Source organism: Coenobita brevimanus, chromosome 111 (genome assembly GCF_032717465.1).
Source record: "Coenobita brevimanus isolate Jiangsu-jjx chromosome 111, ASM3271746v2, whole genome shotgun sequence".
Lineage (NCBI taxonomy): Eukaryota > Metazoa > Arthropoda > Malacostraca > Decapoda > Coenobitidae > Coenobita > Coenobita brevimanus.
Window position 1 is genome coordinate 32753084 of NC_137064.1, and position 17621 is coordinate 32770704.

Here is a 17621-nt window from a genome sequence, read left to right on the forward strand (position 1 = left end):
TAAGAAGTGATGAAATAATGGAAAAGTGTTAAAGGAATGAGGAAGGGAAGCCAAGAGGGAGGCAGGGACGATGCTAGGGTAAGGGAATGACGAAGTGCTTTATCAACTCCTCGTCTGCAGTTCCTTTCCTTCGTGGTGTTTGCTCCTGTGATTATTAAACCTTTACGGCCTTTCATATATCAGGCGGTAAAACATTGGTATATTTTGAGTCTGCCTTTCCACGACGGTTTTCAAGTTTATTCTCATTATGCAGACGATCTTTTTTCTGCATGGAGGTGGTATACATTACCATAACTTAAAAAAAAAAATCTATAACCGTTTCACAGCAGTGGTAAAATTATGGTGATTTATTGTGGTTAATGCTTGATGTTATTATTTTAAAGGAGAAACTGTTAGCAAGGCGATGAGTTCAAATATGCGTCCACTTCTGAAAACCCGACATTGTTTCGTTTGGTAAAAAAAAGAGGATGGTTTTGTATGCTGACGGGGCTTCAGGCAATTGCTGTTCTCCCAGGATGCGGCGAATGGAGGAGAGAGAGAGAGAGAGAGAGAGAGAGAGAGAGAGAGAGAGAGAATGAGGGATGAAAATGATGGTGAAAAACAACGAATGCAAGAGAGAGAGAGAGAGAGAGAGAGAGAAACTTATGATTTATCGTAAAGCTATTCTGGAAATGAAACTCAGCAGTGTGAAAAGAATTCCCGGCTGTTTTGTTGCTCCCGCTGTCAGTTCCGTCCTTCTTGTGGCCGCCACCTGTGCCTGAGAGATGTGAGACTAAAATGAATAAATAAATAAATAAATAACAATAGAACCTCTTAAACCCTCATGCTTTTCGGTGAGAAGAAAAGCCACAGAAGTTTTTTAGGATACATCCTCGTGTTTTGGGTTAGAAGAAAAGTGTTGGAATTTTTTAAACACTAGATTTCTCCTTTTCTTCTTCCTATTTTTTTTTTTTTTTTTTTTTACTGTTATAAACTACGTGAAAAATGCGTGTTTCTGCTGTAGATACTGAATGTGCGTCGGATACTGCGTCACTTCTGTTACATAGGGTAGCCATAATGAAGTGGAACCGCTGGTACATACATAGGATGGAGTTCTAATTATGTTGTAGCTTGAGTTGGCACTGATTGACCTAATTAGTACTGCCTAGGGTTGCTGCGTGTGGGATTTTGCTGAAAGGGTATTTTGCTTACTGTCCTCCGCTCATATTCACGAAGCTCGGTGGTCCAAATTAAGGTCCTTTTTTTACAGACTTTTGAAAATGTCCAATTTTGTCTGTATTAAAGGACCCTGGACACAAATGGGTTAATGTTGAGTTGATAAGTGAGTCGGTGAAGATGATGTTTATTGACTTAGAGAAGAGAGATCGATAGGTTATGTTTCGGAATTTCGCCGTGATTTAATTTCAAACGACTTCATTTTAACAGATAACACTCAAAAGATTAAGGAGGGTTTCTTTAGCAGTTGGAATTTATTTTTTGAGCAAAGAGAGAAGTGGCTTTAAACGCAGCATCCATGGACTACTTTTTGGTGCGGAAAGGCCTGGCGGAATGAAGAAGCGGTGGTGGGGCGGGCGGGCATCTGGGTGGAGTGAACTGCAAACACGCGACTCCGGGCTCAAGACTTAAATGAATCACCCTCCCTTTCTTCCTCCTTCCCTCCCTCCCTCCCTCCCTCCCTCCCTCCTTACCTCCCTTCCTCCTTCCCTGCCTCCTTCCTCCCCTTCCTCCCTCCCTGTCTGAAAGAAACATTGCCGGTGTTTTTCTGTCTATCTGTATCTCCTTCCTCTTCTCTTAATGCTTAAATGTTTCTCGTTTTTACCACAGCCAGGCGTTCTTACTGAGCTTAGGGGAGACCTCTCGTAGTGCAAGGGTTACTATTCTTGAGACAAATGTTCGTATTCTCGTTGGTTAAAGCAGCTCCCTAACACCTCTTCCTAGGCGATTTATTTTACTTATTACTCCTTACTATCCTTACTATCCTCGTTTTTGCCATTTAAATTATTCCAATACCACCACCAGCCGTATCTAAAAAATAAATAGCTAAGGAAGAGGTGCCAGGGAGTTTCTTTAACGAGCAAGAATACGAGCCAATGTAACAAGAGAAACACACGAACCAAAGAGGAATTAGTGGTGAGAAACTGGAAAATTGGGGTTCTGAAGGTTTGTGAAGTGGATGCGGAAAGTGTATATGGTTGTGAATGGTGAAAAATGTACTTAATGTTGGAAGGGAGTCGGGTAGCAAAGAAATCGAGAAAATAGTGAAATATGGAAGTTGAGACATTAAAAAAGGGCAAACGGAAGCAGTGGGTGAGGTGGTTGCAAGAAAGGAGTTCAGATGAGAGTCGGTAAGCGAGAAATGGACAGCATGGTGAAATATGGACACAGAAAGAGCAATGGGGGATAAAATTATGGGAGAGGTGGGAAAAATAAAAGTCTAGCAAGAAGAATGGAAAAGTATGATTGGATATGGAAGCAAAAAAAAAAAGTTGATGGAAGAAGCGGCTGGAATGGATGCAAGAGAGAACTCCAAATGAAATACAGAATGAACAAGTATCCCCAAAGATCCAGGTGTAATCAAATCTTCTAGCTTCTTTTTCTTCGCCTTGATTGAGAGTCTTAACCCTTTGACCACGATATACGAACTTCTTATTCCGACAAATTTCAGGTGATTTTGTGACGCTCGCAGACACTTACCTTGGCAAAAATTATAGGTGATTTTTTTATTTTTTAGCTTGCGATTAAAATAAATAAATAAATCATCCTCCGAGGTTTGTGTGTGTGTGTGTGTGTGTGTGTGTGTGTGTGTGTGTGTGTGTGTGAGAGAGAGAGAGAGAGAGAGAGAGAGAGAGAGAGAGAGAGAGAGAGAGGTAAAACAAAAACTAACTTGGGTACGGTACGTGGGCTGTGCACCGAAATGAAGAGATGTGTAAATAAGACAGCAACAACTTCCCCCCCCTCTTCCCCTTGTCCCCCACCCACACTACATTTGTTTCTTCTGTTTCATCCCTTCCCCCTCATTCCCCTCACTCCATCACCCCCGGCACTGTTACTTCATCCATTTCTCCCCTTATTTCTCCTCTCTCCTCCCTCCTCTCACCCTTCACCCCCTCATCTCCTCACTTCTCCCTCTTCATCCCTTCAGTCTCTTCCCCCCCCCTCACCCTCACCTTCATTCCCTCACCCCAGTCCCTCAACCTTCATCTCTTTTACCTCCCATCCACTCCCTCACTCCCCCCTCTCATCCCCCCACCCATCTCTCCCCACTCCCCCACACATTCAGAGGTGAGTGTGTGGGTTAGGAAGGAAAAGCATGAATTATTAAGTAACATTACGTACCTCATTCCTCTTGTAACTCTCCTCCTCCTCCTCCTCCTCCTCCTCCTCCTCCTCCTCCTACTCTTCGTTTACCCTCTTCTTTACCTGACTTATCTTCTGCTTTCCTTCCCCTCTTTTGCATTCTCTTCTACACAACGTCCCGTCTTCCTCTTTCATCTCCCTCCTCTTCTTCTTTTATCCTCTTTTTCTGCCTCAGTTGTCTCTTGCTTTCCTCCTCCTTTTCCTTATTCTCGTTGTTTTACTGTTGCTTCTCTCTCTCTCTCTCTCTCTCTCTCTCTCAGCTTTATAAAACACAGTACCAGAGTCGGTACCGTAGATAATGAACATAAAGGCAAATCTAAAAATACTTGAGCTTCACACACACACACACACACACACACACACACACACACACACAGGAATTTCAGCTCAGTGGCGGGGTGACCAAAAAATTCTGAGATTTGATTAGAATTAGGCCAGCGTCAGAATAAAAAAATAAAAAATAAAAAGCAAAATAGCACCAGAAGCCACATTGAGTATGCTAATGCGGGTAATTTGGGTTCATGGGCATTGGAATAAATTAAAAGGATATTACAGAACAGATATTACAGTTGATATTACAGGGATAAATGGACGCGTTATTCTTGTAGCCTATTTATTGGCGTGGGAAATGGAGTGGTTGTGTTGCTGAAAATATATGGCCAAATTCGTTGTAGTAGTAGTAGTAGTAGTGGCAGAAGTAGTAATAATAAAACTTGTAGTACGGTAGCAGCAGCGGTATCAGGAGCAGCAGCAGCAGCAGTAGTAGTAGTAGTAGTATAGTTGTAGTACGGTAGTAGTAGTAGTAGTAGTAGTAGTAGTAGTAGTATCAGTATTAGTCAAATTCAAAGTATTAAAAATAATAATATTTGTAGTAGTTGTATTATTATTATTATTATTATTATTAGTAGTAGTAGTAGTAGTTGTTGTTGTTGTTGTTGTTGTTGTTATTGTTACTGATGAGTAGCAAACATAAGTAACTTCCTCACCCTGCAAATGGTTAGATGGTTAAATAACGATCCTGACTATCCTGCTAATGTTCCTTTTAAGGTGATTTTGTTCCCCTGCGTTGAAGTGTTACTGTTTTTCCTTGTGTGTGTGTGTGTGTGTGTGTGTGTGTGTGTGTGTGTGTGTGTGTGTGTGTGTGTGTGTGTGTGTAAATTACCCAAGACAGAGACCCTGCGATACTTCTCCCTTCCAAAGAACACAGAGCAAAACGAAAGCCAATTCAAGAGAGAGAGAGAGAGAGAGAGAGAGAATCATGTATACCGTATGAAAGATTGAATACTAGGGTTTACTCTGGCCTTTAAAGGGTTGGACGGAAAAAGGGTGAAAGGGTGTAAAAAGACAGACTTTCATTTTTTCCCCTATTCCCTTTTTTGCCTCTCTTCCGTTTCGATTCTCTCTCCTAGTAAAATAGTACCTTTAGTATTTTTCCCCTCATTATTTTCCCCCTTTCGCTTTTCCTCTCATATCTCTTCGCCTCATTTCCATTTTTCTCCTTTTTCTAATTATAGATCCTTAAACTTGGCTCTGTCTTCATTTCCTCCATTTCTTTCCTTTTCCTCACTCTTCTTCACCACGATTTTCATTCCCTTTCCCCGCCTTCCTTCCCTACACTCAAATTGCGCTCTCCTTTTCCTTTCCACTTCCTTCATCCTTCATTTCTCCTATTGCCTTTTCCCTCCCTGCTATTCCCTTTCCCTCTTGTATTTCTCAGTTTCCTTTTCCCTCTCCCCTCCCTCCTCTTTCCTTTCCTCTTCTCTCCCCTCTCCCTCCTTTTTCCAGATATACCGCCCCTCCTCTAAATGACGCACTTTGCCCGAAATTTCCTCTTTTATTTTGAAGATGCGAATTTTAGGCAGCAGGGAGCTCACTTGTTTCCCTCTGCATGCCCCGTTTTATTTAAGTATGTCCCTTTTTCTCCTCTAGTTCTTAGTTTTCTCTAAGTATTCCCTTTTTTCTTCTTTTTCTCCCGTTCCTCGTTTTCTTTCTGTGTGGAACGATATTGCGAAAGGCAGTGGGTCTTTAATTGTTTTTTTTTTTTCCAAAGTTCCCCAGTTTTCGGTAAGTCTGTGTTTGTTTTTCTAAAGTTATCACATTCTCTATAAGTTTGGGCTTGTTTTATTGCAGTTCCCCAGTCTAGTCTGTGTTTGTTCCTCCTCCAGTTCTCCCATTCTCTTTCAGCCTGTGCTTGTTTTATCATAGTTTCCCCGTTGTCCCATGCCTTCGTTTATTTATCTTATACTTCATCACGTCCCTTTAACTCTGCGCACATTTCTCTTAATTTCCAGCATTCGCTTGAGTCTGCAGTGGTTTCTCCTCCACTTCCTCCGTTCTCTGTAAGTCTGTGGTTGTTCCCTGTGTGGCAGCCTGGAACCAGTCAAGAAAAATACAATCTCACTTTGTCAGCTCATTTCGGCGTCGCTGCTCCACATTTCTCTCCCACACCATCCTTTGTTGTCCACTTCCCCTTTTCCTCCACTTCGCGCCTCATTCTTCCCTCTCATTCTTCTTTTGCCTAACCTCTTCCTCCCGCATCTTGGGCAGTGGAATATTCATGTAAAAACGAGGCGTATTTTGTGTTAGTTGACGAACGCACTTGCATTCTCTCTACCGAATTGTCTTTGCCATAACAAACTTGGTAGCACTTCTACGTATGTGCTGATGATTATTGTTGTTGTTATTATCATTATTATTGTTATTATTATTATTATTGCACTTAGCTACACCATAATATTGTGCTATTGTAGGCCTCTCGTGTTTATATGTACATAGCTTGCAATTTTGTGACATCATGGCGTATTAAATAAATCGCGAGGGAAGAGGCATTGCGAATTCTTCTAAGACAGCGAAAAGAAAACTCACTAAAGCCAAGGATTATTTTAAGAGTTATGTTGACTTCCTGGTTTTTGTTTGTTTATCAGAGTATAAGCATCATGATCTAATATATATGTGCAAGTTTGGGCCGCATGTTGACCCCTCCCTCTCCTCTCTTCACCCTCTCCCCACATCGTAGCGTATTTAATCCCCGTATTAATCTACGTCAATCCGTATTTAGTATTGTATTAAATCACATCCTTTAGTATTTAACACCGTATTAATTCATATCCTTTAGTATATAGCACCCTATTAATTCACATCCTTTACTACATAACACCGTATTGCTTCATATCGTACCGTCTTAAAATCCCGTATTAATCCACATCTTACGGTACTTTTCTCCGTATTAATCCACATCCTAACCTATTTAGCATCGCATTAACCCACATCTAGCCTAATTTATCACCGATTTAATCCGTATTCGTATTTAATCCTATATTACTCCATATCTAATCGTATTCAACACTTCATTAATCCACGTCTTGCCGTTTTTAATCCCCACATTAATCCACAGCTAACCGTATTTAATCCCCGTATTAATCCACGTCTTGCCGTATTTAATCCCGGTATTAATCCACATCCTTCAGAGTATGTATCCTCAACATTAATCCACACCTTCCCATACTTAATCCCAATTTTAATACACATTAATCCGTATTTATTCCCGGTATTAATCCTGTATTTTTCCATATTAATCCAAGTCTTGTATTACTTTCCATATTAATCCACGTAATCCCTTATTTATTCCTTTTTAATCCACGTAATCCCGTATTTATTTTCTTATTTATCCACTTATTCCCGTATTTATTTCCTTATTAATCTACGTAATTCCGCATTTAATTCTGGATTAATCCACGTAATCCTGCATTTCTTCCCCGTATTAATCCACGTAATCCCACATTTTTCCGTATTAATCTACGTAATCCCGTATTTATGTTCGTATTAATGTACGTAATCCCGTACTTATTTCCGTATTAATTAGGAACCACCGTGTACCCGACCTAGGTTAGGGGGGTGCGGCTAAGGTCACTCCCCCCCTTAGAGCACGAGACCCACACCTTTAAGACAGGCGGTGAGAGAGAGAGAGAGAGAGAGAGAGAGAGAGAGAGAGAGAGAGAGAGAGAGAGAGAGAGAGAGAGAGAGTGTTAAACAGTTCATGTAACATCGGTTTCGTTTGTCGTGTGTGTGTGTGTGAGAGAGAGAGAGAGAGAGAGAGAGAGAGAGAGAGAGAGAGAGTTAAATAGTTCATGTAACATTGGTCTCATTTGTCGTGTGTGTGTGTGTGTGTGTGTGTGTGTGTGTGTGTGTGTAGGCAACTCACGTGTCCTTTTTTGTGCTTTCGTTGCGTGCGTGCGTGTGTGTGTGTGTGTGTGTGTGTGTGTGTGTGTGTGTGTGTGTGTGTGTGTGTGTGTGTGTGTGTGTGTCGCTTTGAACAGGCAGTCGCACAACGTTCCATTTTCATCATTTTTTCCTCTTTAAAATTCATTTCATACTTGCCCTAATGAGAACTTTTGTCTTTATTAATAGCATACGTACCCAGTTACCCCCCCCTCTCTCTCTCTAAAAGTTTTAAGTTAAGCCTTCCCTCCACCAACACCGTATCATGAAGCGAAGGTGACAGGAAATATAAGTTAACGATCTTTCAATCTGTTTATGCTTAGAAATAGAGAAAGTAGATAGAAGGTAGGGAGAGGGAGAGGGAGACCGAGGATGAGGCGGAGGGATGGAGTAGAGCGGTGTATGAGAGAGCGGGGTGTAAGTTGAGAGGAGGGCATCGAAACGACAGGGGATGGGGCGACATGGAGCGATTTGTTTCAGAGCACCCCTTACGGGATTAAGGCGGCTGGTTATAGATTGGTAGATAGATAGATAGATAGATAAATAAATAAATAGATAGATACAGATATTTATGGTACCGTATTTCAGATGCGTCCCCAGGATGTTCCCTTACAGTTAATTCAGAACAATGGTGTCGCGGTGCATTGTAAAAAAGGTGCAGTGGTAATTTCACTGTACACTCTTGCACAGTCGAGTCTTTGCGGTGTTCTGTGTGTGTGTCCAGTTGAGTCTTTGTGGTGTTCTGTGTGTGTGTTCAGTTGAGTCTTTGTGGTGTTCTGTGTGCGTGTTCAGTGTAACCCAACGAGGCTGTCACTGTATCAACACTGAGGCCTGTGGTGGTGGTGGTGGTGATGGGGCTGGGAGACGCATCACTGTATCCTTTGTTTTGGAGGGGTGACTACGGGGCATCACCAGTCCTGTGGGTATTGGCTCAGTGACTAGGCTAACATAGTGGTGGTTCTGCATCTCATAGCACAGTCAGGCGTCCCAGCAGGCGTGATGCGTCGTTCTGTAGTCTCCTTCCAGTGTCCTTAGTGGTCTTCTTACAAAACTCATCACTCCTCTGCGTTTGCCTTTTAATTGTAATGTGTGGAGTACGTATGGCATGGTTCTATTTTATTCCCTGTTTGTGTGTGTGTGTGTGTGTGTGTTGTCTGCGGAAGCCAGACTACTTAAATGTACCGCTACGTGACTGATAGTAATGTTTTTGTACACTTATGTTTTATTTTGATTTACTGACTAATGTAACAGCAAACAAAAGTATTTGATTTGGTTTTATGCAGTTGTTTAAGCAGGCAGTTCTTGTTGTTGTTCTTGTGTTTGTTCTTTCACGGGATATGATGTAGTGAGTGAATGACTCTTAGGTAAATTGTACTTGCTAGAATTCTTGGTCAGTGTCTTTTCTTTGGTTCATTAGTGGCAAGAAGAATAGGAATAAAAACAAGTAAATGCATACACAAATAGATTTAAAAAAATGTAAATAATTAATCGGAATCATTATACTTGAAGTGTTCATGGACTGTCCTTCTCTCTCTCTCTCTCTCTCTCTCTCTCTCTCTCCCAACCTCTCCGTTACGTCAGGTGCTTCTTAAAGTCATCTGGGGGCCATAAGAGAAAAAATACATCATTGTAAGGAATGAGTTGAAATGGCTTGGTGGAAGAGCCTGAAATTCCTCGTGCTGAAATTTGAGCCAGGACAAGAGGGAATGCCGGAACTTCAGGCCTTAATGGGGTAACTTCAGAGATGCCTAAACCCTTCAAGCCTGACCACTCTCTTACCGCTCTTGTTCGGGATAAAAGATGGAAGATTGGATTCAGCTGAAGTTTGATCATCGTAGGTATGGGAAGTTTGATCATCGTAGGTATGGAAGTTTGATCGTAGGTAGGGGAAGTTTGATCGTAGGTGGGGGAAGTTTGATCATCGTAGGTAGGGGAAGTTTGATCATCATAGGTAGGGGAAGTTTGATCGTAGGTAGGGGAAGTTTGATCATCATAGGTAGGGAAAGTTTGATCGTAGGTAGGGGAAGATTGATCATCGAAGGTAGGGAAGTTTGATCATCGAAGGTGGGGAAGTTTGATCATCGTAGGTGGGGGAAGTTTGATCATCGTAGGTAGGGGAAGTTTGATCGTAGGTGGGGGAAGTTTGATCATCGTAGGTAGGGGAAGTTTGATCGTAGGTAGGGGAAGTTTGATCATCGTAGGTAGGGGATTAAACACTATCTTGATTAATCCTTTCGGTGCCTTTGACTCAGGTAGGTCTAGGTATTTCAGATTAGCCTCAGACGATTTGACATCAGTTAGTGGAAAATGCCTGTCAGAGGGTTACAGAAAATGACAACAAAAAAGAGAAAACAAAAATAAATGAGGAATGACAAGGACTGGATAATATATAGCATTACCTTGAGATCACCAACAGCAACAGGGAAGAAAGTAATAATGTATCTATCTGTCCATCTGTCTATCTATCTATCTGTGTGTCTATCTGTATATTACTAACAGAGCTGACAAGGGTTTTGCAACAGTTTATTACCTTTTGATATATGCTGCAGGAGTGAACAAGGATTATGCAACATTTCATCACGCTTTAATTGACCACTAGAAGGGAGAGAAACAACATGCAGCTTTGATGAATGATAAGGGGAGGGAGTAGGTGGGAGGGGGTAGCCTAGGTGGGAGTTAGATAGTGTGTTATTTGAGATTCCCCGAGCGAACACGGTAATGCTGATCTTCGCACAATCATTTCTATGGCCGCGTTACACCTTACGTTTTGCCCGTCGTCACTGAAGGTCACAAGTGTCCGAAAAATTAAATAAATAAAAATGAAAATAAAGAAAAAAGAAAAGAAAATACAACTTCACTATTACAGTTAAAAATTTATACTAATACTACCGATTGAATTACAGAGTGCCCTTATAATAGATGCTGAAACTGGGAAAAATAAAGAAAAAAAAAATGGTGGATACAATTTGCTTCCCTTTTCCTCCTTGTTCAGTGTTCACCCAGCAGCAGAACTAGGGATGTAGATGTAACACTGTAGATTGCTGCGAGTCGTGCTCTTGGGGAAGACTGTGACCTGGAAAAATAAATCGTACCGGCGACATGGCACTGAAGGGGCTAAAGAATCTAGGTCCATGCGTCATTCATCATTGTCTGTCTATCTGTTGGTTGATGTAGCATCCTGTGAGGGGTGGCATCGGCAAAAGGACGTCCAGGTGTTTATGTTCCTACTCAGTAACGACACTTCTTCCCACGACACACCCGTATACCCTTACATACTCTTACACCTCTCCACTTTGTCCTCCTCCTCCTCCTCCTCCTCCTCTCTTAACACTTTTACACTTTATCTCCCCACCTTATTTTCAGTTTCTCCCTTCCTCCCACCATTTATCACTTATTATTATGCATGCACATTCATTACCACGCATTCAGTTTCTCTTCATCCTCCTCTTTTCACTCTCTTCCTGTCTCCTGTAAGCACTTCACACACGTTAAATTCACGTCATCGTCTTGTCATTCTCAGCAAATTCATGACATTCTCCTTCCCAAATCTCATGTTTATTTTCGTTTTATGTTATTCCCAAATTTTATGTTATTTCTCTTTCCCGTTGCTTTCGTCAGGTTCATATTGTTTCTGCTTGTTTTAGTTGACCAAATATCCTGTGATGCGTTTTTGGTGAAGCCTACTTGTTAATGTTAGTACGGTAATGTTTTATTAGTTGTATATTATATTGTGGTTATTAAAATATATGTGTCTGTCTATTTGTCTGTTTATCTGTCTGGTTGTCCATCCGTATATGTATGTATGCATGCATGTACACGTACATACTGTATGTACTGTATGTATCTGTCTGTATATATGATTGAGAGTCAGGTCTGTTGAGTTTATCCACTACTTCGTGTGTATATCATAGCAAACTGTGCTACTATTTGTACTTTTTTTCTTTTCTTTTCACGTTCTTGTTCGTGTGTTTGATCTTGTTTTTTTTTTAATTCATGCTCTTGTTTTTTGCTTTTGTTTTTGCTTTTGTTCTTGTTCTTGTTCTTGCTTTTGTTTTTGTTCTTTTCCTGATTTATTCTTGTTTTTGTGTTGAGGCATTATCAGAAGGATCTTTTTATGAGTATCATTTCCTGACTGATTCCTATAGCGTTTTTTTTCCCCTCTTGATTCAGTGACTGTTTTCCTGTTGATATTATTTTCCCGATAAATTTCCCGTTTCTTCTTACGCATTTTGACGGAGATTAGTTTCTTGTTGACATTAGTTTCCCGATATATTTCTAATTTCTTTTTACGCGTTTTGACGGAGATGTGTTTCTTCTTTTATATTATTTTCCTGATTTAATTCCAGTTCCTTCTTACGCATTATGACAAATTTGATTCTTGTTGATATTTTATTGTTAAATTTCCAGATTCTCCAGATGCGTTTTGACGGAGACGTGTTTCTCTATTATTTTCCTGATTCACTTCTCGTTTCTTCTTACGCTTTTTGACGGAGATTGGCTTCTTGATATTATTTCCCTGATTAATTTCCAGTTTCCTCTTGCGCGTTTTGACGGAGATCTGTTTCTTCTTGATGTCATTTCCCTGATTCATTTCCAGTCTCTCGTTACGCATCTTGACAGTTTTTGACAGTGAGACCTACTGAAATTCGATCCCGGAAGTCTAATTAGGTTGTTCAAACGAGCTAAGATGCACCTAGATTGGGTTTGATTATGTTATTGTTAGGCTTCGATGAGGTTAGGTTGTCCGAGGTTAGATTTGGGTGGATTTTAGGTGAACGATTATATTATTCACTAAGGAAGAAGGAACCAAAGGCCAGAAGCCCGCAAATTGTCCCCCCCCTCGAAAAAAAAAAAAGATAATTTTATGCAGGTAGAAAAAAAAAAATCAGTAAAACAATAATGATGGGAAATATCTGTACCGAAAGAAAAATGAGGGGAAAAAATATAATAGACTGGAATTTGAGTTATCTTAGTTGAAAAGTTGCTTCTGAAAATTCCCTCATAGTAAAGTTTCTTCAATAGTATAGGAGAATAAAAAGCAATATAAATAGCTGCAGAAATAAGCTGAATAATATGCAAAATAAATCGCAGAAGAAATAAGCAAAATAATAAGGAAAATAAATCGCTGAAGAAATAAGCAAAATAATATGCAAAATAAACTGCTGAAGAAGATGTGTTAAGCAGCCTTTGTTGGTAAGAATGCGGGTTAGAATATTTTGACTTTAATAAGCGACTGTAAGACTAATGTAATGTGTGTGTGTGTGTGTGTGTGTGTGTGTGTGTGTGTGTGTGTGTGTGTGTGCTCAGTCAGCTTAATAATTTGATTTAAAGCGATCTTCCTTAATGAAAATAACTCACATCTAGTATTTCATGATGTAAGCGTGATTCAAGACCGTTCAGGATTTATTTGCATTCTCTTTCTCATGCACGTAAATCACATTCTTGACTTTTATTAGGTTAGCAGAGGAAGGTGAAGGAAAGGGGAAAAAATAAGGAAGTGTGCTTGGGCAAAACATCAGGGAAAAACCGTATGAATTGATAGAGTATGGAGAGCGAACGCAAGGGATTAAATTGAGAGAGAGAGAGAGAGAGAGAGAGAGAGAGAGAGAGAGAGAGAGAGAGTGCGGCGAGTCTGTGAGAGAGTGGGATGAAAGAGAGAGGAGGGAGAGAGCCAGCGAGAGAGTAAGAAGGGAGGGAGAGGGGGCGGGAGTGGAGCGAAGGGAGGGAGATGTGAGAGCAGAGCACGGTTAGACAAGGCAGACTTCAGTGTTTGCAGCGACACGGCGGAGAGTGGGGTGTTGCGCAGAGCTCCGGCAGGTCCTGGTTGTTCCCCTGGCTATGGTCAAGGTGGTGGGTGGTGGGGGCGCGTTGCGGTGGTGAGAGAGGCTGGGACGAGTGGAGGGGAGGAGCTAAAAAAAAGAAAAAAAAAAAAAAAGGCCAGTGATAAGCGAGTGGAAATATAGTGGGATAACTTGTGTGAGAAGTGACTTAGTGAAAATTACACACAATCCCCCATCCAACCATGAAGCTGAGGCTGTTGAAGAGGCTGGTTTTTCAGATATGCTTCGTGCTGGGGCTCTTGGTTGCAGGTAAGGCATTATTTATTTTTCCCACTTGTAATTTTAATCAAAAGTCAGTTGAATACACGTGAAATTTAAAGGGATCGTGGACTTCAATGATCTCAGTGGACTTTTATATTTCCCAGCGTGTTTGTTTACATTGGGAGCGATTTAAATCCCACGTTGCGTAGCTCATTCACACACGAGCCGCTGGACATTTAAATACAGGATAGCGCATCAGCTTACGGTAAAATGTTTTTCAATAACCCGGGACTATCCTGGGCAGCTTTAAGGCAATACTGCAGTTGAAGCGTTTAGTGCTGCGGGGTCACTTAGCTTAACGTGCAATAGTGTGCGTTGCAGGTGATCCTGTTGTTGTCTGAGTGTAATGTAGCAGCCGATATGGATGTTACCAGCGATGGAGTAGTTAGTAGTGTTTTAGAATGCTGTTTGAAATTAATAAAGAACTTACGGAGATACTGAGTGGAATCTCAAACAGAATTATAGAAACATGACGTTCTCCCCCACATCAGCCTCATGCAAGCGTTGTATGTGATCAGACCAGACTTAGATGTTAATACTTGCTATACTGCTCGCTGCGTTCATGAAAGTGCAGATTATTGGTAAGTGTATTTTTCAAGTAGTATAAGTCGTATTTTCTAGGATGCACCGGTGTATTTTCTGTATCTTGTTGTGAAGCCTGTTATGTACCGGGTATCTTTCGTTTTCTAGCCATCTCTGCATGCATAGTAAAGAAATATGTTAATAACACAACTGTATAATAATAAACGAAACAGGACATGAAAATAGGTCAGCGAGATGGTGTAGCATGGTGGTGTGGCCGAGAGGTGCTGCCATCTAGCGGGCAAAAGACGCACTATTCTCCCGGCCGCTCCCTCACATCTCTTAAATTCTGTGGTTTGATGACTCCTCCCCTTGAATTTCTGTGCTTGTATAAACTACCAGCCTCAGTTTCAGTCTGGTCTTCTCGGATTTATCCACTTGGGTATACAGAAGACAACCAGCTGTTTAGCTGACCACTGATCACTTTCTCAGCCAATATCGCCCTTCCGTCCCTGTGCATTATGGCGCCGTCCAGTGCATAATATTGGCTGTTTAGTTGTCACTCGATTGTACTTGTTTGAGTTGTTTCTTTCTAGTTTGCTTGTTCAGCCGGGTATATATCCATTTTCCTGGTTTCCACCATCTTTTCGTAGGTCGTGTTTCATCTCATGTCCATGTGTTTCACTTTCCCTCCGAATTCCTTGCTTCATCTACACGTTTCGGGTGGATATAAAATAAGGATGTATACACCTTTTAGAAGGGCTACGTATACCACGCACCTTTTACACCAGCGGACATTCAGCGCTAGACACGTGGTTAAATTACAAACTCGAATCGGTGAGGTAAAAGCAGCTGCCACAGAAGGTTTTGTTTGGTGTGTGTGAAGAGATGGGTGGAGGAGGGGACAAGGTTGCGGGTTGTAGGTGTGGGAATGGTGCTGTGTTTACGAGAGAATCAAGGTTACGCGTTGCAGGTGTGGGTGTGTGAGCGATGCGTGTGTGGGTGTGTGAGCGGTGGGTGTGTGAGCGGGAATAAACATCCGACTCCTCCGAAACGCAATTTTGCGCCGGGTAAACCAGTCTCGTTTCTAACATATCTGATGCAATATATTCAGGCGGCACACCTCACGTGGTAAGACCCAGTGTTCCTTTGCATTAATTAGGATGGATATTGACTTAAAGTGATGTTCGGTAGTAATCAATAGTCTCCTGTTTCTTAATCACGTGTGGCGTAATAGATAGCATGCTAAGTTTTGTTATTCCTTTCCACCCAGTTAGTATCGTTTGTGTAATGGTGCATCTGTTACGTTATATGTACCCGGTATTGTGTTCTTTGTGGTTTTAATTATATTTTGACATTTACAAACAAACTTTCCGTGGTCTGGTGTCTGGTGATGAAAGTTTAGACGCTGTTGTTGCATCCGTGTATAAACGTAGGAAGTTTCTATACGACACCTCATTTTCTAGGTTGCTGAGAGAGAGAGAGAGAGAGAGAGAGAGAGAGAGAGAGAGAGAGAGAGAGTAATATCGCCAATCCCTGCGGTCATCCTCTCCAGTAAGACAGATATTTCTATTTTCTTCATACTCCCGGTCCCTTCCCTGTCCACACACACACACACACACACACACACACACCCAGTACAACCGGTACAAATGCAGTCCACTACCCAGTTACTGTATTGCACTCTACTGACCATTCCACCATCCAGTATCCCAGTTATCCAGTCCTCTCCCAGTGCACTGTCAAGCATACCGGTAGCTAGTTTTCCAGTTAGTCTCCTAGTACTGGTATTAGCTCCCTAGTTAACTGCCCAGTTCACAGATCTGTCGCGAAGTCTCCCAGTTTGATCATTTCCCATCCTCGTCCATCACTTCATCTCCAGTTCTAGGACACCACTTAGTTTCCCAGTTCACTTGCTCATTTCCCAGTCCACCACCCTAGTGAGTCTTCCAGTCCACAGCCTCAGGATCAATAAGTTACACCGTAGACGTAATTTTAGATACAGGAAGGACTAGAATATATATATATATATATATATATATATATATATATATATATATAACAGTATATACTATATATATATATATATATATATATATATATATATATATACTGTATATATATATATATATATATATATATATATATATATATATATATATATATATATATATATGTCTGTCTGTCTACCTATCTATCTATAAGTCCATCTATATGCATAGGAAGGACAAGAAGTTAGCTATGGATTTTTTTTTTTTTTTTTGTATAGGAAGGGCAAGAATATATGCATTACAGGGCTTGTGACATTCGTTAATGGGTAATTTCCAAGAACATTCCGGGTGTCAGTTCTGTTAGAAGGCGAATTTCTGATATAATTTTACTTATAAAAGGAAAGTAATCGAAGTGTAGGCTCCAGTCGAAGAAGTATTCAAATGCTCGTGTCACATGTGGTGTCTTTCTAGTTGCACGTTCCATTTTATCGTTCCTTCATCCTTGTCAAATATGGCGTCCTTTTCTGGTTGTATGTTCAATTTTCTCTTCCATTTCCGTGTCAAATATGGGCTTCCTTTACTGATTGCTTGTTCCATTTTCTTGTTCCCTTTTCTCTTGCACATGAAATTGCATGACCCAGTTGCATCAAAATATTCTCTCTTTCTTGTGATGCAGTCGAGATGAAAGATGATCTAATATTTCTAGGATTTTATTACTGCTGTCTAATATTCCTAAGGTGAGAGGGGCTTGACATGCTTCTCTGGCCAAAGGTGATTCGCTTTGATATGATTCATCGGAGAGAGAGAGAGAGAGAGAGAGAGAGAGAGAGAGAGAGAGAGAGAGAGAGAGAGGTGTAGAGTAATTTTTTGGTGACTACCTTTAACGAGAGAGAGAGAGAGAGAGAGAGAGAGAGAGAGAGAGAGAGAGAGAGAGAGGGTGCTTTTGCGGCGGGGTAACTCGGAATTATAATTGGGAATGAATTAATTTAAGCCCCGTGAAAGCAGCCGAAATGAGGAAAACCAGGAAATTCGGAACGACATTAGTGTGGGAGCTGCAGGAAAGAATCGATGGCTCTCCTACTCAGTCTCTCTGTCTATCTCCATCTACCGTTATCTGTTTGTCTATCTATCTGTCGAGTGTGGGAGTTATAGGAAAGAATCGATTGCTCCCCTAGTCAGTCTCTGTCTATCTGTCTGTCTGTCTCTGTCTCTGTCTGTGTGTGTGTCTCGTCTCTCTCTCTCTCTCTCTCTCTCTGGACCAGCTGTTAGTAAGAATGCTTTTGTGCAGCAACGGGACAAATAATCCGATTACATGGATGGAATGGAACAAAAAGAATAAAAAAAAAAAACAATAACGAAGCGAGATATCCAAAAGTTTCACCATTATTCAGGTGATTAGTTTGTTGGGCTACGCTTGTGTGTTGCGGGACGG

General features: G+C 41.1%; 1 protein-coding gene across 1 annotated transcript in view; it reads left to right on the forward strand.

Annotated features, from left to right (window-relative positions):
- The first annotated feature begins 13562 nt into the window (after positions 1 to 13562).
- LOC145417862 (acetylcholine receptor subunit beta-like 2) overlaps positions 13563 to 17621 on the forward strand; it is a 359174-nt gene continuing 355115 nt past the window's right edge. The window contains exon 1 of the mRNA XM_080286481.1: positions 13563 to 13664. Within this exon, the coding sequence (XP_080142607.1) occupies positions 13598 to 13664 (67 nt within the window). The 5' untranslated portion in view covers positions 13563 to 13597. The remainder of the gene's footprint in view (positions 13665 to 17621) is intronic.